We start from the raw sequence: 20,271 nt of genomic DNA on the forward strand, positions 1-20,271 counted from the left end.
AAAATATTTATCATCTGTTACAACATCTAAATGATTTGTCCTAAAATCATTTGTTCTTCTGTCTATTGGCTCTGTGTAATAGTGTTTTGGGTTTTTTTCTTTATGGTAAATAGTCTGTCCCTTGCTGAAAATGGGGACTTGTTTGCCTGTAAAGCCCTAAATGTGATGCTCTTATTGACTATTTTGAGGTGGATAGTAGGGAATGGTGGTTTGCAACATTAGGAGATCTTTTAGGTGACAGTTTGAGCCTTGAAGATATGGATTTAAGACCTAAATTAGGTTTGATTTATTCTGTAGGGACCTACAGAGCATAAGGGGAATATGTGTTGATTGAATCAGAGCATACATGCTGTTATAATCTGTCCTGAGGATGCTCTTGAAGTTATTGAGATGTGATGGGATCTCTTAGTTCTGATGGATTCAGAAGGATCTTTGCATGTGAAAAGTTAAGGTTAGTTTGTGAGCTGCTTGATGGCACACTGCTCCTGACCTTCGAGTAATGTACCGAGCTTACTTGTGAAGTAGGATTTCCTTACCTTGTCTGCTTTTATCTTCCTCATGGTCTCACAAGGACTTCTGATGCTGTAAAAGTGAAATGTATGCTTGTGCCATTTAAAAGGCAACCTTGATTTGCAGGTCTTGCCCCAGTGCAAGTGAGGTGGGGGAAAGGAAGACTAGTAGCTCCATTAAGAACTTAGAAATTTGGGTCTTGGTCTAATGTATGCTATAGCTCTAAACCATGAGACCATTCCATGACATGTTTAGTTGCAGGTATGTTCAGAATATGTGTGTAATTGTTGGTTGTGAGAGCAGTTAGGATTAAACCTTTCTGGCAAATCAGGCCATTATCTCTGAAGTTAATAGCTAATACTTACATAGAATGTTACTGATCCTAAATCAAAACAGAACATAATCCTTGGTGTTCAACTATTTGATATTTAAAAAAAAGAATAAACAGTGCTAATTTGGGTGCAGGCAGAGGGAAGGAAAGATAAAAATGTGCCTGGAAATTGGTTCTGGAATCCAGGTTTTTTAGGCCATTAGTTAAAAATGTGATTACACAGTGCTTTGAAAACTGTCTCGGACAGTCAGCGGAAAACATTCTTGTATGACTTCTAAAAGGAAAAACAAGTGGTTACAGCCATTTCTTATCGATTTGTTCCTTGTTTGTTCTTCCTACCACAGCATTTTCAGACTTTATTAAGTGTCAAAGGTCAAGCTCAGTTTGCCATGAAATCCGAATGCATGTGTTTTTCTGTTAATGATTAACTTCAGCCTTCCTTTAAAGGTTCCTGAAGGCTTAATACTCATAATCTCTACCAGCAATATTTTGCCTAACAGTGCACTTTTGAGCTTTTGTTTTAGCTTTTACTAACGTAAGCATTTGTTTATTTTCCTCTAACTTTTTAAACTACATAGAAGACCTGCAGTCTCTGTAGTAGTGAAAGTTGTTTGCTTATAAGAACATCTTTTTCTTTAACAGTTTTGGGTTCCTATTTTGTGCCTTATAGTTTGAAAAAAATGTCATGATCATTTTCCCATTATACTTGCTTTGAATTCATCGTTACTATCTGCTTTGTTGATTTGTTAAAGGGGGAACCAACAAGTAAAAAAGCCCCAAAAACTCTGCCTAAGCTTGTGTTATTATAGCAAGTGTAAATTAGATGGTAGTTAAGTAATCGGCTAGTGAAGTGATACAGGATGTTTTGCCAGTGCATGAATACCCATTTTTCTGACTTTTCTGTTTTCCTGCTCCTTATGCTCACACAGACTTGATCTCAGTAGAAATTCTAATCTTGTGTTGTCATTACTTATTAAGGCAGAAGGTGGAACTAGTCAGTCCTATTTTTATAAGTGGCAAGCTGGGGGGGGCGGGCACTGTATTAAGGATATACATGAATCTCTTCCGACACCTGGTCTTTCATCACTGTCACACATCATGTCAGAGAACACTTACAATGTATAAAGCCTTGGAAGAAATCAGTGTATGTTCTGATTTGATATAATGTTTGTTTCCTACTCCTACTATGAGCTTACTTTGCTAATTTTACAACACATTGGCAAGCTTATGTTTTTTTCCACCTTGTTGCATCAAGATCAGAACGGCACATACAAATCTGAGGTAGTATTTTGGACTGTCACAAGACATATACTGAAGAGGTGCTATGCCTAAGCACGGGAAAGCTTACATCTATTTGTAAAATCTGTGAGTTCCATCTTTTTATTCAGACTCTGATAATGACTTAATGGCAGCTGAAAACAGAGGTTACGCTTTCATGCTTGTGATACAGAAACAGGGTGTCTGTTCAAACATCTCTTTATTGGGATCCAGTGGGTCATATATAGTTCTTGGTTTCTGACTCATCATAACTACCAGTATCTTTCAATAATAAGGTTATTCAATAAAAGACTTGCTCTTCAGGGACAAGAAAGAAGAGTGGGCTAAAAACAGTGTCTTGTATTCCTGTCAGATACTTCCACTAGTCCCTGGTTCATAAATCTTTGTGTATTGGCCATGATCTCTTTGAGTGTGTTGTAGAAATCTGATTAGATCCTTTATAGATAATTCTCATTCTTAAAGCCTGTTCAAGGATAGCTTCAGTGTCCAAAAGAGATGGTATTTCCTTGTGTTAAATTCTCTTTGCCCAAAATATTTTAGAATTCTTGTTTAAATTGGGATTTAATTTTCTGTTTGTTTTTTTTTGACAGTATTGCTTTAAGGGAGAGCCTTGCTCAGACATCTGCAAACTATATACTTGAAAGTAAGCAAACTGAAAGCTGTAGTCATGTAACCTGAGTTGAGAGTATAGGATACTTCCTGTAGCAGCATTATGTCATAAATTTATTTTTAGTCCTTAAACACATACTTTCTCTAATGGGATCAGCAGATCTCTTGAATAGAACAAGCAGTGCACTTTTTTGACAGTAGGAATATGAAATGCGTCAATACATGCATTTCAACATCTGCTTTCTTTTCCTACTGACATACTGTTCTGTGATCTCTGGATTGCTCAGTAATGGGATCAGCTATGTGGAAATTCAGTTGCTCTCTGTTTTGCACCCAGAACTAATGAGATTCCTCAGAATTCATGAGAAGCTACTGAGTGGTCTCTGAAAAAATTTTCACAGGCGTGTGTAAGCAAGGCATGCAGCACAGGTCACTTGATGTTGTCTTTCGGTAGTGATAGGTTGGATAAAAATAGGGTAGGCAATTTCCAGGAGGCCCTCTGTGGACATAGGAGGATATTCTGATACTTGCTGGGTCTAATGGTTCTGTTGCTCTGTTACCTAACCTCTGTTCAGCAATTCCCTCTTTTGGAAATTACTAGCTTTTCCCTGGAAAAAGAAAAATAGATAATGAATAAAAGAGGATGTATCTGGACTGCTTTAGGCAAAGGGTGTGCTGCTGGGCACAGGTAACAAGAATAAAACAATATTGATGGAAAAAGTGCATCAGTAGGAGGAAGATACAGTAGTTCTAAGCAATGAAGCTTGCATCTGTAATGCTAACAGTAGATTTCTGAGATCTACTTGCAAGGATCTATTTGGCTTAGAATTCAAGGATATTCTCGTCTCCTTCCCATTTCCTAAGGCAAAAAAAAAGGGTTTTAATCTTATGGCTTAGTTATATTTTTTTTTTTCTTACCTGAAGGAGTTTTTACATGAAGACTCTCAAACAAGGGATTGGTGGTCGGCCTAATATTGCCAACCTAAAATTATTTTCTGAAGAACTGCTGAATTTAACATGATCTTCAGAATCCATTTTTTCATGAAGCAGGAGTTTAGAACAGTATTCTTCCAGACAAGTGGTGTTCCTCAGAGGTTGGTATTGGGCCTGGTTGGAGACATGGACAGTGGGATTGAGTGCACCCTCAGCAAGTTTGCCAATGGCACCAAGCTGTGTGGTGCGGTTGACACACTGGAGGGAAGGGAGATGCCATCCAGAGGGACCTGGACAGGCTGGAGAGGCGGATCTGTGCAAACCTCATGAAGTTCAACAAGGCCAAGTGCAAGGTCCTGCATACAGGTCAGGGCAGTCCCAAGCACAAATACAGGCTGGGCAATGAGTGGATTGAGAGCAGCCCTGTGGAGAAGGACTTGGGGGTGTTAGTAGATGGAAAACTGTGAGCCAGCAATGTGCGCTCGCAGCCCAGGAAGCCAACCATTCTCTGATTCTGTGAATTATAGTGGCTTAGAATAACTTGGGTTGGAAGAGACTCTGGTTATCTGGTCTGACACCCCTCACTCAAAGCAGGGCCAAGTTAAAAAAATACATTGAACTTCTGAGATCAGGTTGTTCACGGCCTTGTCCAGTCAAGTTTTCAATAGATCCAAGGATGGAAATTCCACAGCTTTTCTGGACCATACTTTCTGGTGCTTGACTACCTTCATGGTGAAAAATTATTTCATAACATCTAGCTGGAATATCCTTTACTGCAGTTTCAGTTGGTTTTTGTCCTGTCACTGTGCACCACTGAAAAGAGGCTAGCTCTGTATTCTGTAGTAATCACCCATTAGATATCTGGAGGTACTAATTTAAGATTCCTTTTGAGCTATTGGTCTTCTCATCTGCAGGCTGAACAAATCCAAACTTTGTAGCCTGTCCTCATACATGAGCATGTTTGTGTTTGACTGTTAGATTTGCTGAGTTCTTGTATTGTTATTGCCAAGTAATTAATATGACAGATTAAATTCAGTGTCTCATGGGAAGAAATATCCAAACACAGGCTGGGAAAAAAAAAGCGCCTCTACATCACTCATTACCTTTAGCAGGAAAATAAGGCCATGGGTAGTTTTCTAAACATCTTTACTCTGAAGCAGTTGCAATACTTAAAAAGCAAAAAAGGGGGGTCAGGAAGGGTACTTAGGAGGTAGAGAATGAAAAAGAAGTTCTGTTAGCACAGAAGCTTACTGGTTGTCCCATATTAAATACTGTATGCAGTCTGTACCCTGTCTCAGAAACATGATACAATTAGACTCAATATAAAGGGTGAAGAAGGAAAAGTGTATCTTCTATACAAAGACGGATGAAGTCAAAAAGATGTTTCATTTTGGAGAAGAAACTAGTATGAGAAGATAAAGGCATATAAAATCATCGGTTGCAAGAGGAAGTTTAGCAGGGATGATTAGTTCATCTTACAGCAGAGGAATTAAAGTATGAGCAGGTTGAAAACAAAGGGGAATTTATTTTTTTATGTGGTGCCTGAACATGTTCTGTAACTGATTACAATAAAATGCAGTGAAGCCAAAGTAATATTGATAGAACTAAATGTTCCTGAAGAATGGTTAGATGCAACTTTCTGCTTAGGAGGTTTCTAAGCTGCTTATTGCGGGATGTTGGGAGGACATAGCCGGGGAGAAAGTACTGCAGGATGCTAGCCCTTTTTCAGATGTTCTTTGTCTAAGTATTTTGTGGTGGTCAGAAACAGGATACTGGACTAAATAAGTCTTTGATCTACACAGTATTGCAATTCTTTTGTTCTTAAAAATAAATGCCATGTAAATGTGATTATGCAGGCAAGGGATTATTACTAGCTGGAGACGAGCAAATTATCTCCAGAAATAACTTTGAATAACTACTTTGTTTTCTTCAGATCAGGATCTCTCAAATTCCTGAGCTACACTCATAACAGATCTTATGGAAGCCAATCTTCTGCTTTGCTGAAGAGAATATTCTTGTATGTAAATGGCCGTAATAGAAGTGGAGGTCCTTCATGCAGTCCACAACTGAGTTATAGAGTAGTTTGCTGTAAGATGTTGCGGATGCTGAAAATGTATAAGTGTTCCAGGAGAGTATGGCAGTTCATGGAGGAGAAATTGCTAGAATATTGATAAATATACTGGAAAAGTAACGTCCAAATATGTTTAGTAGGAAAAACCAAAAAAAAACTATTTTAGGAAGTCCCTCAGCTGTTAATGGTTTGAGCCTGGGAGAGTACACACAGGCTTCCTTATTCTCGCATCAATCATAACTAATAACTTAATGGAAGCATGAAGATTTTAATATTGTAAATATTGTCTCCAAGTATTTTTATAAAATACAAGGAAAACCCTCCTAAATACTAAAGTTGAGCTTTCAAAAGTTACTAAGTGCCATTATTTAAGCAGATATATTAACTCTGCATTATGATTTTATTGCAACAGGCTACTTCTGCGCAAACCTTTTCAGTGTGAGACAATGAAACAGTTTTAAACATCTGCCATTCATATAACTTGTCCTATATTTTTTTATTTTACTCAATCATTTAAAAAGAATTTATTTCTTAGAAATCTGCTGTGTGGAGTACTTTCCACAAAGCAACAAGAATTTTGCATACTTTCAGTATGAGAGAAGTATTATTTCCATCTTATAAATCATGACTCTGAAGCAGTTTGATTCTGTACTTCCTTTCATTATGAGTTAATGCAAGAATTTCTCATTATCCAGCATCATTGTAGTTTGTACTTAAAAGTAGTAGCAGTGTGTATGGCCTGAACTACTACTGTACTGGTTACATAATGAGATGGTGGGAGAACTGATTTTTAGGAAGAATGTCTGACAGTGAGCAGAGGTACTGGTTTAGGGGATGGTTGGCCAGTCTATTTTGCAAGTGCTTAAAAACAGTGTAGCTATAGATCTTTGCACGTGAGAATATGTTATATTAAATGTGGAAAGTTTGCTCTCACTTTCCACAGGCTGTGCTTCTGTCTTAGTATGCATAGTGCCAAAGACATTATTCGGCAAGCTATCCAGTGAACTGTAATTTTACTGCTGTCTTGGTTTGCTGCATGAGCCACACAAACACACATATCTGATTTTTTTAATGTGGGGAAACAAAATATTTTTGAGTTGATTTTGAATCCTCAATTTAAATCTCTTCACTTGCCTCATACCACTTGTATTCCAGACAGTAGCTTTTTGTTCCCTGTCTCAACCAGAAAAATCTAGGGGGAAGATATTAGAAAAATTCTTGTAGTTCATTAAAGTATGAAGAGTGTTATTATTGTGTTAAGCCAACCACTTGAAAGACACTTGTGAGGATAAAACTGATAAGATTCTTACTGTAATGCATAGAAAAGTTTTGATTGTAAAGAGGAACGCTATGGATGAGTAGCCTTTATTTAAATTTATGCACTATAAAGTGTTCACATGCAACATGGTGTTAATGCTTTATTTTCTGTGGTCTTGTAACTCCTAGTGCTTGAGTCTAAAGAATGAACTAAAACAGTTGTTAACTTGGTTCATAGTTTCATAGATAAATGTGTATTACATAATCTAGCTGTGAGGATGGGAATGATTGTAAAGGCTCAGATATTAAATACTGTATTTATAGCTGAAGACAAATGAATATTTAAAATAAGGCTGATTTTTAAAAACTCATGGTAAAACAGCAGCATATTTCTATATGAATATTTCTATAGCATAGTTTCATTGCTATAGACTTTTGAACAGGGAAATAAAGAAATATGAGAACATAGATGATAGCTGAAGTACATAAATTTATAGTGAACTGGTAAGAAAAGAACATGTAGCTGTGACTTTTCATTTTGGAATAATTTTAGGTATAATAAAGTTTGGGGTTTTTGTAATCTATTCTATGTTTCAGTGGCACAGAAAGAGACTTTTCAGTATCGATGCTACCATAGGCTCTCTGGACTGATATTTTTATCTTAAGGATAACTTCTGTTCTATCTTCTAGGGAAGCTTGGGAATTGGTTATTCTGCAATTACATGTTTTGAGGAGCTAATTCTTAACTTCCAGTGCCTTAAGGTTTAAGTCCTTAAAGTAGGAATAGCTTTTCTTCTATGGCAATCAAAATGCTTTGTGTATGAATATGAATGCAGTTATATGCAGCAATTAGTATTAGTATCTGAATAGAAGCTCTGGAATATAGCCAGTTTGTGGCCAGGAAAGCGGCCAATAGCCTGGAGGAGAAATGTTTTAATTAATATGTAATAACTGCTCTAGAGAGCTCTCATTATTCTGGCAAGCTGCAATTGTAACTTTTCATATTACTTATTTGGGACAGTTCTTGTAATTTCTATTTAAAAAATGTGGAACACAATTCATTGTACCTTTTTCATACTGAGCAAAAAAGTGTAAGAATGCTTGAAAACTTACTAGAGCAAAGCGAAATTGAAAATTACTTGGTTCTATTGAATATATTTTGTGGCCATCAATTTCTTCATAGGATCAAGATATTGCAGCAAGAATTATTTGCCTTAAGGAAATTAATGATTTACACATGTGCTCTTCTGTTTATATTTTAATTCTTTTTGGTGCTAGATTTCTTCATGAAGGATGAATACAGTAAACTTTCTTGAACTGTGCATACACGTGAAGGTAGCCTTGAAGAACATTCTTTTCAAGAAGAAAGAACTAATAAAGCAAGCTGTTCAAACAAGATAGGCCAACAACATCTCTTTACATTACACTTCTGTAGGACACAAGAGCTTCATATTAACTTAAAGTTGTAATTTAAAGGGCTTCAGTTTCCATAAATGGTAAAGGATGGGCTCCCACTTCTGCAGTTTAATTGCAGTGCTGTTCTGAAACGCTCCAGATAAGGACATTGTCCTTCCTCTTAACTGTCTGTTGTGTTGAAAATCAGTGGGGAACCTTTCTTCTCTTCTAGGCTTTGCCTATCATTGCTGTAACAATGAAGAGAGAATCAAGTCATAAGAAAGGCATATTTCTTTCATTAGTACCTGGAAGCATGAAGAGACCAAGTCAGCATGTTGTTAACTGAATGTAATTTGAGCTGAATGTTTTTACTTCAGGCTTTTATATTCCAATTATTTTATTAGCTGTATAAGCTATTAAACCGTACTGTAAACTATTTGATTTCACTAAGGAGAATGCTAATTGAATCACAGCCTGTGCTAACTGGAAATTAGGACTGCTGGACTCGTATCTGTGGCTCTGAAGTGATTTAGTCTGTGACTTTGGGCAACCTATTTAAAGTCTATTTCAGTTGCCCTGTTTCTCTACCTGTTTGTCTCCATGAATGGGGTGCATGTATCTGTCTATCTGAGATTGGATTCTCGTAACCAGTAACCTCTGGTGGGCTTGTCTAGTGCCACAGTTGCCTTTGTCTTCTCATACCTTGGCAGGAAGGTTGGCAGGGGGTTCAAACATTCCTTAGTACCTTCATACCACTGTGAATCTGATGACATTGATTCTTGTAATGCCCACTTCTCAAGATTTAGCTGCCTTTTCTCTTGGCCTTGCAGATACCCCAGGTGTCACAGGTACTCTGTGATTCCTAGTGCTACCCTTCAAGTCATGCAGAGATGCTGAGGACTGTTCATGGTGGTGGAGCTACCAATTATTTGGGGGGTGTGTGTGTGACAGGAGGTCATGGACATTCTACCTCCTAGTGTTTGCACGTTCCTTTGGACAGTAGAACTGCAGGCTCTATACAGCTCGCTCTGGGAAAGATAAGTAAAGAGATGAGGAGTCTTGTACAATTTGGACTTCTTAGAAGCTTTGCAACTGACAGATCTGCAGGCTATAAGAGAGCACGTACTCCCTCTGACTCCTGCTTATAAGTTGTACTTGGTATAATGTTGTCTTGTTCTTGTCAGGAACCATCTAGACTGTAAAATGGGACAGATCTCTAAGTTATGTCTCATCAAGGTGCGTTTGAGCCTTCCTTAACTGCAGAAGAAGAGAAAGGACAGATCTTTCATAGATATAGTCTTTGTCTTTCAGTCAGTGTCACAGGGGCCTTGTTCTTCCTAGTCTTTTGTGCTCTTCTTTCATACAGCTCATGTTTCTGCTGCAGATGTGCAAGGCTGGCAGGACTATCTTGTTTGGGTTAGTCATACCCAGGAAATACCTATAAAAGTACCTCACTCTTCTTCAGATTGCACCTTGAAACTTCATTATATTTATCACATGCTCAAAAAACCCCAATAACAGCCCCCCTGCCCCAAACAGTTAGGTCATGGTTTATTGAGATCATTGTTTGCCCTAAAAAAAAGGTTTTATTTCTTGTGCTCTCATTTCTGTTTTTCTCTAGACATCTGTTCTCTTTTCTTTCATTTACATTTTAAACTCTTTGAAGAAACAATATTTTTTTGTTTGCTTGTTTGTTTTGCTCTGTCTTCTTTAGTGCCTTGCACAATGGGGTCTTCATCAGTGTGTAGGGCTCATTGGCGCTTTAACAACACTACTTCTGAGTCTTGGTATTGACAGATATACTTGCAAATAGTTCTTATTAGGTCTCTTGGTTATATTTTTTTTTTCTGGATTATTTATTTGCCCTTATTACAATGACAATTGTTTATCTAACTGTCTCTTTAGGAAAGGTATTCTAAACGTAATTCCAGTTACAAATAATGAAATCTATTCCAGGTTGAGAGAATCCTTTCATCTTCCATATAATTCAAAAAAGTTAAAATATTTTTTCCAATGCATCTTGCATCAACAGCTTTTCCCACTACCTGTTTAGGCCTTCCCCCCCCCCCCCAATAGATGGTGACCTTTACCCACCTGAATATGTTGTTTGTAACTGTTGTGCTACAGCAGCTTGATATACCGTTATGCCCTGGGAGAACTGTTGGGTGTAACATCGGTGATACCTGTTTGAAAGAACAATTAGTTGATAGCAGGAAAATGATGTGGTTCTGAACACCTGTGTGAAGTGAAGCAGAAAGTTGACTTTTAATTTAAAATGAATCAAATTCTTTTTTACCTAGGTTATTTAAAGATATTTTTTGTACACTTGAAATGAAAAACACACTTGCGGCTGAAAACTTAGTGTACTCACCTGAACTGAATCTTAATGATCTAAAGACTCATTTATAAACAAAGTACAGTTTTAACAATGTCTGTAAAGCTGGAGCAGTATCAGATGTAGTAACATTTTCCCATTATACATGGAAATGGTTGTACTAGCTCAAGTTCATTTAGTTTAAAGTAAAATAATATTCCTAATGTGTATATTACAGTATAAAAGCCTATTATTGTTTGTTTACTGATTCTTAATGTTCAGTATGATCTAGTTCTATGTAATTAAGTTAAAACTTTGTTAATTTTTTTCAGCAAACTTAGCTGTTTAAAGTCACTAAAGTTTAGAATTAAATCAAGTGAAATGTGCCAATTGATGTCAGAATGGATATGGAGCCTCAAAGGTATCTTTAATGGCCTAGTCACCAGTTTGAATACTAGGTTAATTACTGGAGGAATATTTTTTTTAAAAAAACCAAAGTAATAATAACTTCTGTAGCTAATTGCATTCCTGGAGCTGATGAAGTCTAAATTAGTTGATTATGTAAATTGGCCAGGCTTTTTTACCATGTCATGTAAATATATTTAAAAAGGTATTTAAATATTTTAAAAATAGTTACCCAATTGTTACCCAACTTTTATCTAAAATTTTATGTTGCTGAGCTAAAATACAAGCTGAAAGCTTAAATCACTTGATCTTCTAAAATGGTGTCTTCTTCTATTTTGCAGCATGGGTGAGTTCTCTTTCTATGGGGATGGTCTTCTTCTGTTCTCCAATAGTCAGCATATTCACAGACCTGTTTGGTTGCCGAAAAGTAGCTGTTATTGGAGCTGCAGTAGGGTTTGCTGGACTCCTTTCAAGTTCTTTTGTAAGGTAAAAAAATGGTTTTCTTTACATTTGAATTATTTTATCAGTTTTACAGTGTAGAGGTAATGCTGATCCTATCAATAGAATATAAAGGAGTAAGCAGTGCTACTTGATACTTGAGTAGAATATTTGAGTATATCTGAGTAGAAACCTTTTTTATTTGTTTTTGTCAAACTATGACTTGTGAAAACTGAGTGGTACTTTCAACTTCAAAAGTAATTTAAAAAATATAACCTCATAACAGCAGTCACTGTTTAACAGGAACCACTATGTACAAATGTATCATCAGCAGGACTAATGCTGTAAGATCAACAGTTGGATAAACCTGTTGTATGTTTGCTCGATGTATGCTGGTTTTTAGTAGGTATAGAAACATTGTTTCTTACCCGGTCCTCCCCCATTTGCTTTTAAAACACTGTTTTTTTTGTTGCTAAATATGCAGTAGGGCCTCCAGGAAGGTGTTAATGTTCTAGTAAAATTTGATGTTTTCTTCTCTTCTTACTGGTCCAATTGTCAAACACAGAGATAGTGAAAACTTTGGTGTAATGACATATACTTAGGGCTTCTTGGCTTTATTAAGAAAATCTCAGTTCTTTCTTGTGTTGAAAAAACTTGAACAGTAGTTAAGTGTTTTTCTTCCTCCAGATTACACTTCATTTTCTACATTCCTGTAACTTCTGCAGAATAAATACTAAGAAGTTCAAGAGCAGCTGATTTGTTGGATATGCCCAGTAGAAGATGAGGAAACAGGAAACTTACTCATTTATTCTAGTCATCAGCAGAAATTGGTTAGTGAAGATAGGGTAAGAAGGAAAATAAACCACAGCTACCTCTACTTCTTAGTCTGCTTTTTTCCCCACCCTTAGCAGTATAAGTACAGGAACAATCAAAAGTAAAATTCAGAAGACTTTCTTACATGGGTGAAAATGTATCTGTACAGACAGGCTTGTGAAAATGTGCCTTCTCTGCCTGTACTCTGAACCAAGTAGATGTGAGCTGTCTGTGATCTGGATGGATGAATACCCACACTGTGCGTGCCTGAGTTAATATATCTAGTTTGGGCATATGTCCTCCTAATGTGAAAACACATCCACAAATTTACAAGAAGAGAAGACAAATAGTTCTGTCTTAGGTACGGAGACTAGTGGTTATATTTATTCTTGGAATAACTTATATTTATGGGAAAAAGAAAGCTTTGTTTTCTTGTTACTTTAGCAAGTTTCTGATTTTTATTTTGGTTTTGGTTAATCCAAATGCAAATGTTTTCCTTAATTCATTTTATTAAAGCAAACAAACAAAAAACCCACTTCCTGATGTGTTTTCAGAGGCTTGTTACCACAGATGAGGTAAAAACTAGAAGAATTCATCTTGGAAAAGTCTTTCTTCTGTCTCAGTAGTGTGTTAAGTGATGAATACTAAACCAGTCTTGTTATAAATTAAACCTCTTGATAGAGGAAAGACGTTTTCTTCCTTTGAACAAAATGCTATCATCCTTACGTTTCCCTGATATCCAATGGAACAAGCGCAGAGAAGAAGTATGTAAAAGGAAGTTATTCTGTAAAGGTTTTAAAAATATTTTAGCTGATTCTAATTTTGGTTTAGAATTTGAGGAGCACTTTGAGAGGAGGGGTGAATTCTTGTTAAGAGTACATGCCATGTTAATGTGCATTCTTGGTGTTTCATTATGTTACTTACACTAAAATGATTTATGGCTATGATGTTATCAGTTAATTGAGGGAGTATATTTCAGATATAGAAGTCAATGTTCTAAAAGTAAAATATTGTACAGTAGATAAATGTAAATATGTTTTACTGCTTTTGTTACATACTGATTTTGTAATATAAATTTTATCTCTTAGGTAGCTGAGATGTAAGGATATTTGTAGTGCAGAAAAGTATTTTACTATATGTCATGCTGCAAACTCTTTGAATGAACCTGCAAATGGAAGCTGAAGTTCTCTGTCCTTACTGTATTATGTTCCTCCTCTCATTTTATAACTTTTAATTTTTCCTGGTTATTTTCAATTGATAAAGGTAATCGGTCTTTCCCCCTTTTGTTGTTTCTGATGGCTTACCTTGTGTATAATCAGTTTTAGAAATTGATAGTTTAATGTAGAAAACAACAATATTATGTTACACAAATATTCTTCTTCACAATAATACACAAAACTAGAGTTCCTGATGTCAGACCTTTGTTAGTCAAATACTATTTCCTAAGAATTTCTGTAATTGCATGGGAAGCTTGTGGAGTGTATTTTGGTATAGAGGGATGCTGGCAGGTAAGATTCTATGATGAAAAGCAGTACATAAAGCATTCATACTTGTTAAAAAAGTTAGTATATTGGCTAACAGGTTAAATGGTTTTCTGTAAGTGCTTTAAAAGCAGCTGTTAGGTGATAGAAAAGAGCCCATGGTTCATTGAAAACATTGTATTAAAAAAAAAAAATCGATTATGTGCCACCTCAGAAATCTTGTATAAAAATATTTCTCACACATTGCCTCCATCTAAATGTAAAAAATCTCATTTGACTTATTACTACTATAATACTAATTTAATTAATTATACTACCACTGTTACTTCTTACTGTTAAGATTTCTTGCACAAGTACCTTTTAATGTCACATGTCTTCCCGTGACATCATACAATGGCTCTGCTTCATTTCAGTTGTATAGTAGATGTTAGTGGTGGAGAACCTTGTGATGAAGATTCTCCTTAATATGAGCTGAAATGTTTCATTCCTTATTAAGGTTTTTTCCTGTTTCTTTCGTGGCGTATCCAATATCTGGATCAAAACACTGAATTTAGAATACTTAATAAAAAGGGGATTATTTGTCTAAAAAAATTAATACCTAAATTTCTATCATTTGCTAATAATATATTACCAAAACGTAACAGTATTTTTGTTTTACTTTTCATTATCAATGATGTTTACTACTTTTGCTATTATGTTTTCATAATAGCTATGTGAATACTTGATTTTTCTGGGTTCATAAGGACTGTTCAGTATTACGTTTGAACTGCTAGCACAGTGAAGAAATGTGTAAATCAAAACAATATAATTTTATTTGGAAAAGAGAAAACAAAAACCCCAGCAATGGTTGAACTTACATTTAGCTAATTCATCCTGACGATGATTTTTAAAACTTTCTTTTAGTCAGACTATTTGGTGTCATTATACTCATGTAATTTTGCTTTTTTACCTGTTCAGTGAATTTTATGAAATTTTCAGTGGAAGAAAATAGACTAACTGCTGAATTAAACTGACACAGTGTATTTCAACTATAAGTAAATACAAACTCTTAACTCACTTCTGTAAATATGTCAATTCATTGAAAGGCTGTCTTGCATACAGTAGGTGAATGTGAGCATACAGTGTTGTACAAAACACTGATGATTGTTTTTTCCTCTTTTCTTTTGATATAGCACCATTGAACCTCTATATTTCACCTACGGAATCTTATTTGCTTGTGGCTGCTCATTTGCATACCAGCCATCCTTGGTCATTCTTGGGCACTATTTCAAGAAACGCCTCGGACTAGTGAATGGCATTGTCACTGCAGGCAGCAGCTTGTTCACCGTGTCACTGCCCTTCCTCTTGAGAGTTTTGATTGATTCTGTTGGACTGTACAACACCTTGCGGGTCCTGTGCATCCTTATGTTTATTCTGTTCCTGGCTGGCTTTACATACAAACCCCTTGTTCCCAACGCCAAAGACAAGGAGGGAGGAAAGAAGGGAAAGTTCAGATTTCCTCCTGAAAAAAAGATTTGCAATTTCTCCGTTTTCAAAGTTGTCAGTTACAGAATCTGGGCTTTTGGGATCCCAGCTGCACTTTTTGGATACTTTGTGCCTTATGTTCACTTGGTAAGTGCATGTTTCTTCCTACATATGATATATGTAAAGCTACAGCTACTTCCCTTTGTGTTATGGACTAAGAAAACCATTGGTGATAGGAAGCAAAATTTAAAGTGTAAGTTGTGTTGGGGAGCAACACAAAATTAATTTTGATGTTGCCTGTGATTAAAAGAGGGCTCTAATCGGAACTATTAGTTGAACCAGTTTAAAATTTTAGTTCCTTGTTCTCAGTCTAAGGTTTAAAATACTTTAACCATGAAAAGAGACATTTGAAAACTATTCTGTACTATTCCAAAGAGAATTCTTTATTCTGGTGCTCAGCTGCATACATCGCCAATGATACTTGTGCATTTCAGAGGAATAATGGGATGAATAAATAACTTAAAATGGGGAAAACTTCTAATTTTTGTTCCTTTGAGTTATGTTTGTTAAAATGTGCATTTTTAGGGTATATTTTATTGACCATTCTCCAGGTTTACTAAAAGCAAAATACTTGCACTTTTCTGTGTCTCAAACTTTAGTAGTTAACCACTATAGCACTAATGTAACTGATCCTGTTATCTGGTGCTTCTAGCTGCCAATTCAGCTGGTTTTTATTGCTGTCTGCAGTAAATGGTAGAGCTTTAGCTTCTGATGATGGGGAAGCTATCAATCAGCCATTTCTTATACATGTACTAAAGTTAATTTGTTTCCCTAGCAGATTTTTTTTTTCCTGTAGTCCCTTGATCTAATAATTTTTGATGCATTGCATGAAATGTATCTGGCTGGCACTCATTGCACAGCCTACTTAAATGGTGAATTGTTTTTACATGGCTTCCTGGTGGTGCTGTCTAAACTGAAGTGGTGCAAACAAAAAGGCTTAAAAGGGAAAGGGGAAAAAAGCCTGCAAACTGCAATGGGATGCTCTATTTAAACCACTACACATCTTCATATTCAAGAGTACTTGATAGAGAGCAGGGAGGGACTAGTAGGACTAGTACCCACTATAAAAACAGAAGAATCGTATTAATATTTGTTATTCATCCATGATAGAATAAGTTTAATGATAATAAATGTCTTGAATTCTGTCAGAAATCTTCAACTCCTTAAAAGCCAATGGGTTTGTATGTAATATAGTCAGTGGTGTCACTGCTTTCTGGTAATACATTGGTTAGATTGCTGACTCTGCATCAGATATTTATTTTAAAAATTACCTTAGGCTGGGGACTTGTGGTTTTTTTGAGCAGTTGTAAACTGACTTTTATTCATGGCTAGATCTTGTTACTTAAATTTTAATCATGTAGATGTTATTCCATAACACTTGGAATTAGACTATTTCAAAGGACTGTGTAATCGGATGACTAAGCTATTATGACATCTTACGCTATTTTCCCGTAAGTTTTGTAGAGATTTTTTGAAATAAGCGTTCAGAGGAGCAGAAGAGCAGTAGTGCAGAGGAAGCTATTGGATAGATCATAAATAACTGTTAACGCTTGCAGAGAACTGAAGAACAAAGCTATACAAGCAGTCACATAGAACCTCTAAAATACATTTAACAAAAAGCTTGTAATTTTCTACCAAGATGCTTGTGTGAATGCTGCTTGTTTCTAGGTTGGACTAAAGCTGCTGACTGACTTGTAGAGGACAACCCTCTTTTTTTATATTTTATAATTTTTCTTTTCATAGTGTGCTTTCACTCCTGTTGAGTGCTTCTCTCCCCTCCCCCCATCAGATTGGCACAAATTCTGATTGCAAAATACAGCTCCAGTACAGGAAAACAACTTGATCAAGGCTGTTTCTAATATAATGTTTGATAACACTATAAAACTATTCCAAAGTACAGTTAGAATCCAATATTTTAAAGATTACCTCAAAATTATACTAAGAGAATTAAATTCCAACTTTTTTTCCACCCGAGTTTCAGAAGAACCATGAAGCTTAACTATTTATAAGATAAGATCTTCAATGGTAGTCAGTTTGCTTTGTATGCCACTTGAGAGGGGAAGCTTCACCAGCTCTTAGGAACTCTTCACTGATAAGTTTTATTATCAAAACTCCCTCCTGAAACCTACAACTTTTTGTTTTAATTTATTTGTCTCTAAATACTCAATTTTACTGTAGAATTCTCCTGTTGTCCTGTAAACCAGAGGAAAATCTTGTTAAACAATGTATAGTAAGCTCCCACTTTTATTTAAAACAATTCTAAACAATAAGCTTAGTTTTCATTCTTGGCTTTGCATATAGCATTATTAAATGGAAAATAGCTTGATTTTTGTTTTCTTTAATCTTTTAAAACATCAGATCAGTTATAACTCAGATTTCTATCTAAAATTTAATTTAGGTACCTTTCAATATACACAAAGAATCCTTGGAGGATTGAGGTACTAAACTTGTGTTATGTACCCAGGACTCTTGACCATACTCTGAAATATTTAAAGCTGAGACTAAACTTTGATCAGTGAGTATGATAGGGATGGTAAGATACAGTATGAATTGGAATAGAATTTCGTGTGTTTATTACTGATAAAGAAGCTACGTAGGTACCATCAGTGTCAGAATTCTGTTTGCTTATGTATATGGTCCATTAAGTACTGTGTAAATGCTCACTAATCTTTCAGAAAGCTTGACATACAAATATTTTGATAAAATAATCCCTAGCTTTACTGATGTTGAAATGGAAAATTAAAACTTGAATTTCATAAATGACAGTATTTCCACTTCCAGGATGTAATAAGATTTTTCTAACCTTCAGTCTTGGATAAGTGATCAGGATGAAAAGAGTTTAATACCTGCAGGTCACCTATTTAAGATTATTTTAGAATTATTTTGTATGTGATTGCCAAGGATGGATGTATCCTCAGTAGCAGAAATCTTTGTAACAGAAACCAGAAGTTCAAATTGCTGGGTTGGAGGATGCAGTCGTAGGACTAACAGTAAACTTGTTCATTGGGACTTAAAGAATGATGTGTTCTTGCAGCTAAACCCACCGTTTCTGTAACTATTTCTATATAAACCTAAGCTCATTCAAGAATTTAGGTCTGCTTTTAGAACTAAGCCAACACTCATCCCTCTAACTCAAATTTAATCATTCAAAAAGAAGGGAATTGAAAGAGGTATTTATTTTTATGAAAACATGAATAAGTGAAGAACCATAGCATTTATTGCTGGTGGGCAATGAGGGGGACTATTTAAAACCTTAGAAAATCTCTGAATCTGTATTTGAGAAAGTGAGTATCTTTGTTTATCAGTGTTTATGAAGGAACAGTGTGGATTCTGTCCTTTAACACAGATACTTCAACTCCAATAGATAGCTCTGGACTTTTTTTATCCTAGTTTTGTGTGCTTTTGGTAGAAATCCACATTTTATGTACCTCCAGATAAGTCAAAGGCTATAAGAACAAATAACTTTTTGCTGGTACATCTACCAAACCAGTGATTATTTTCCTCAGCTTTTGAAAATGAAAGTTACTATTTTTCCATTGTTTACTGCATTTTTAAAATTGTAGCAATACTGGACAATGGATATGATACTTGTCCAAGTGACAGCTTTTGTTATGCTAAAACTCTTTAAATTTTCCCACCATTAGGGTTGGCTGACAATAGTCAGACTGCTAGAGTGGGATGCTGGTTGCAAGTGCCCTAAGAAAAAACAACTATACAGGGAGCCTCATCCCTACAGCTCTTCCCTTAGCCCTCAGACCTGGTTCCTGTACTTAGCAAGTCCTATTTTTCCCACCCAGAAAGGCAGTTTCTGCCAGAGTGTCAGGGGCTCTTGACTGTGAATGAAACATGGGTGCCACAGGCCCTACTGGTTGGAGTTGTGTCTCATCACTCAGGTCCCTGGTAGCTGGAGGTTGCAGACTTGGTGTGGTCTAGTCACTGCACATCAGCTGTTGTCTGCTGGCTTGGCACAGCAGAGGAGCTCCTAAGGTCCCAGGCAAGGTCTCTTGAGTGCTTCTGAGGCCAGCCCTGATTTCTGTTTGTGTCTCTTATGTTTTCTGAAGCATACCGAAAAGGAGGATGCGTGTTGTGAAACTTGTAGCAAGAAAGAAATAAAGCTCATTTTGGGCTTTGGAATAATGGAATTATCCAGGTCTTTGCAATTTTAACCATCTGCACCATATTTGCTAGATAACAGTAAAAACCAGAGAAAATAACCTGCTCATGAACTAGGCTCTAACTAAAAATAAACAAATCAACAAATTAATTATATGGCATGTTAGATAGGATTCATACCAAGGAGCTGGCAAGAATTACCATTCCCTGACTGGTAGATATCAGCTGCATGCGAAAGAAGTATCATGTTCCTTTTGGCTCTTGCAGGGAAGAACCAAAAAGGGAGAGCTTTTCTTATCCCAGTTTAATTGGTGTCAAATTCCATTAGTAGGTGTTCCATTCCATGTGATTTTGGGGAATTGGGTTGGGAGAAATATTATAAATAGGTTTTGACTTAATTTTATTATATACATTTAGCATTAATTCAGATTGAAGAACAAACTGATAATTCATACGATTACTGAATCAAATGGTTGTTATTCCTCTCAATTTTAAAACCAGTCTAAATTGCAGTGATTGAGTGTTTAATTTTTGATGTTTCTCTAAAATAGGCAAATAGCCAAATAAAAAACTGGTTTAGTCTATTCAGGTTTAAATTGTGAGTTCACAACAGAAATCTGTCAGATTAATGCAAAACACTCTTTTCAAATTGTTTTTAGTAAGGACTATCTCACAAGGAAATGATTAAATATATTTCAAAAAAAGCATACCTAGCCTCTGTGCCACCTGTCCTGTGCTTGCTCTGCTAATAAACAGAGAGCTTCTGTTTTTCGGGACTCACAGTCTAATGTTAAGTGTT

General features: G+C 35.9%; 1 protein-coding gene across 1 annotated transcript in view; it reads left to right on the forward strand.

The window, feature by feature from the left end:
* SLC16A10 (solute carrier family 16 member 10) overlaps positions 1 to 20,271 on the forward strand; it is a 77,808-nt gene that overhangs the window by 32,044 nt on the left and 25,493 nt on the right. Inside the window, exons 2-3 of the mRNA XM_074862301.1 lie at positions 11,445 to 11,589; positions 15,008 to 15,446. Coding sequence (XP_074718402.1) covers positions 11,445 to 11,589; positions 15,008 to 15,446 — 584 coding nt within the window. The remainder of the gene's footprint in view (positions 1 to 11,444; positions 11,590 to 15,007; positions 15,447 to 20,271) is intronic.

This window comes from Strix uralensis, chromosome 3 (assembly GCF_047716275.1).
Source record: "Strix uralensis isolate ZFMK-TIS-50842 chromosome 3, bStrUra1, whole genome shotgun sequence".
Taxonomy (NCBI): Eukaryota; Metazoa; Chordata; class Aves; order Strigiformes; family Strigidae; genus Strix; species Strix uralensis.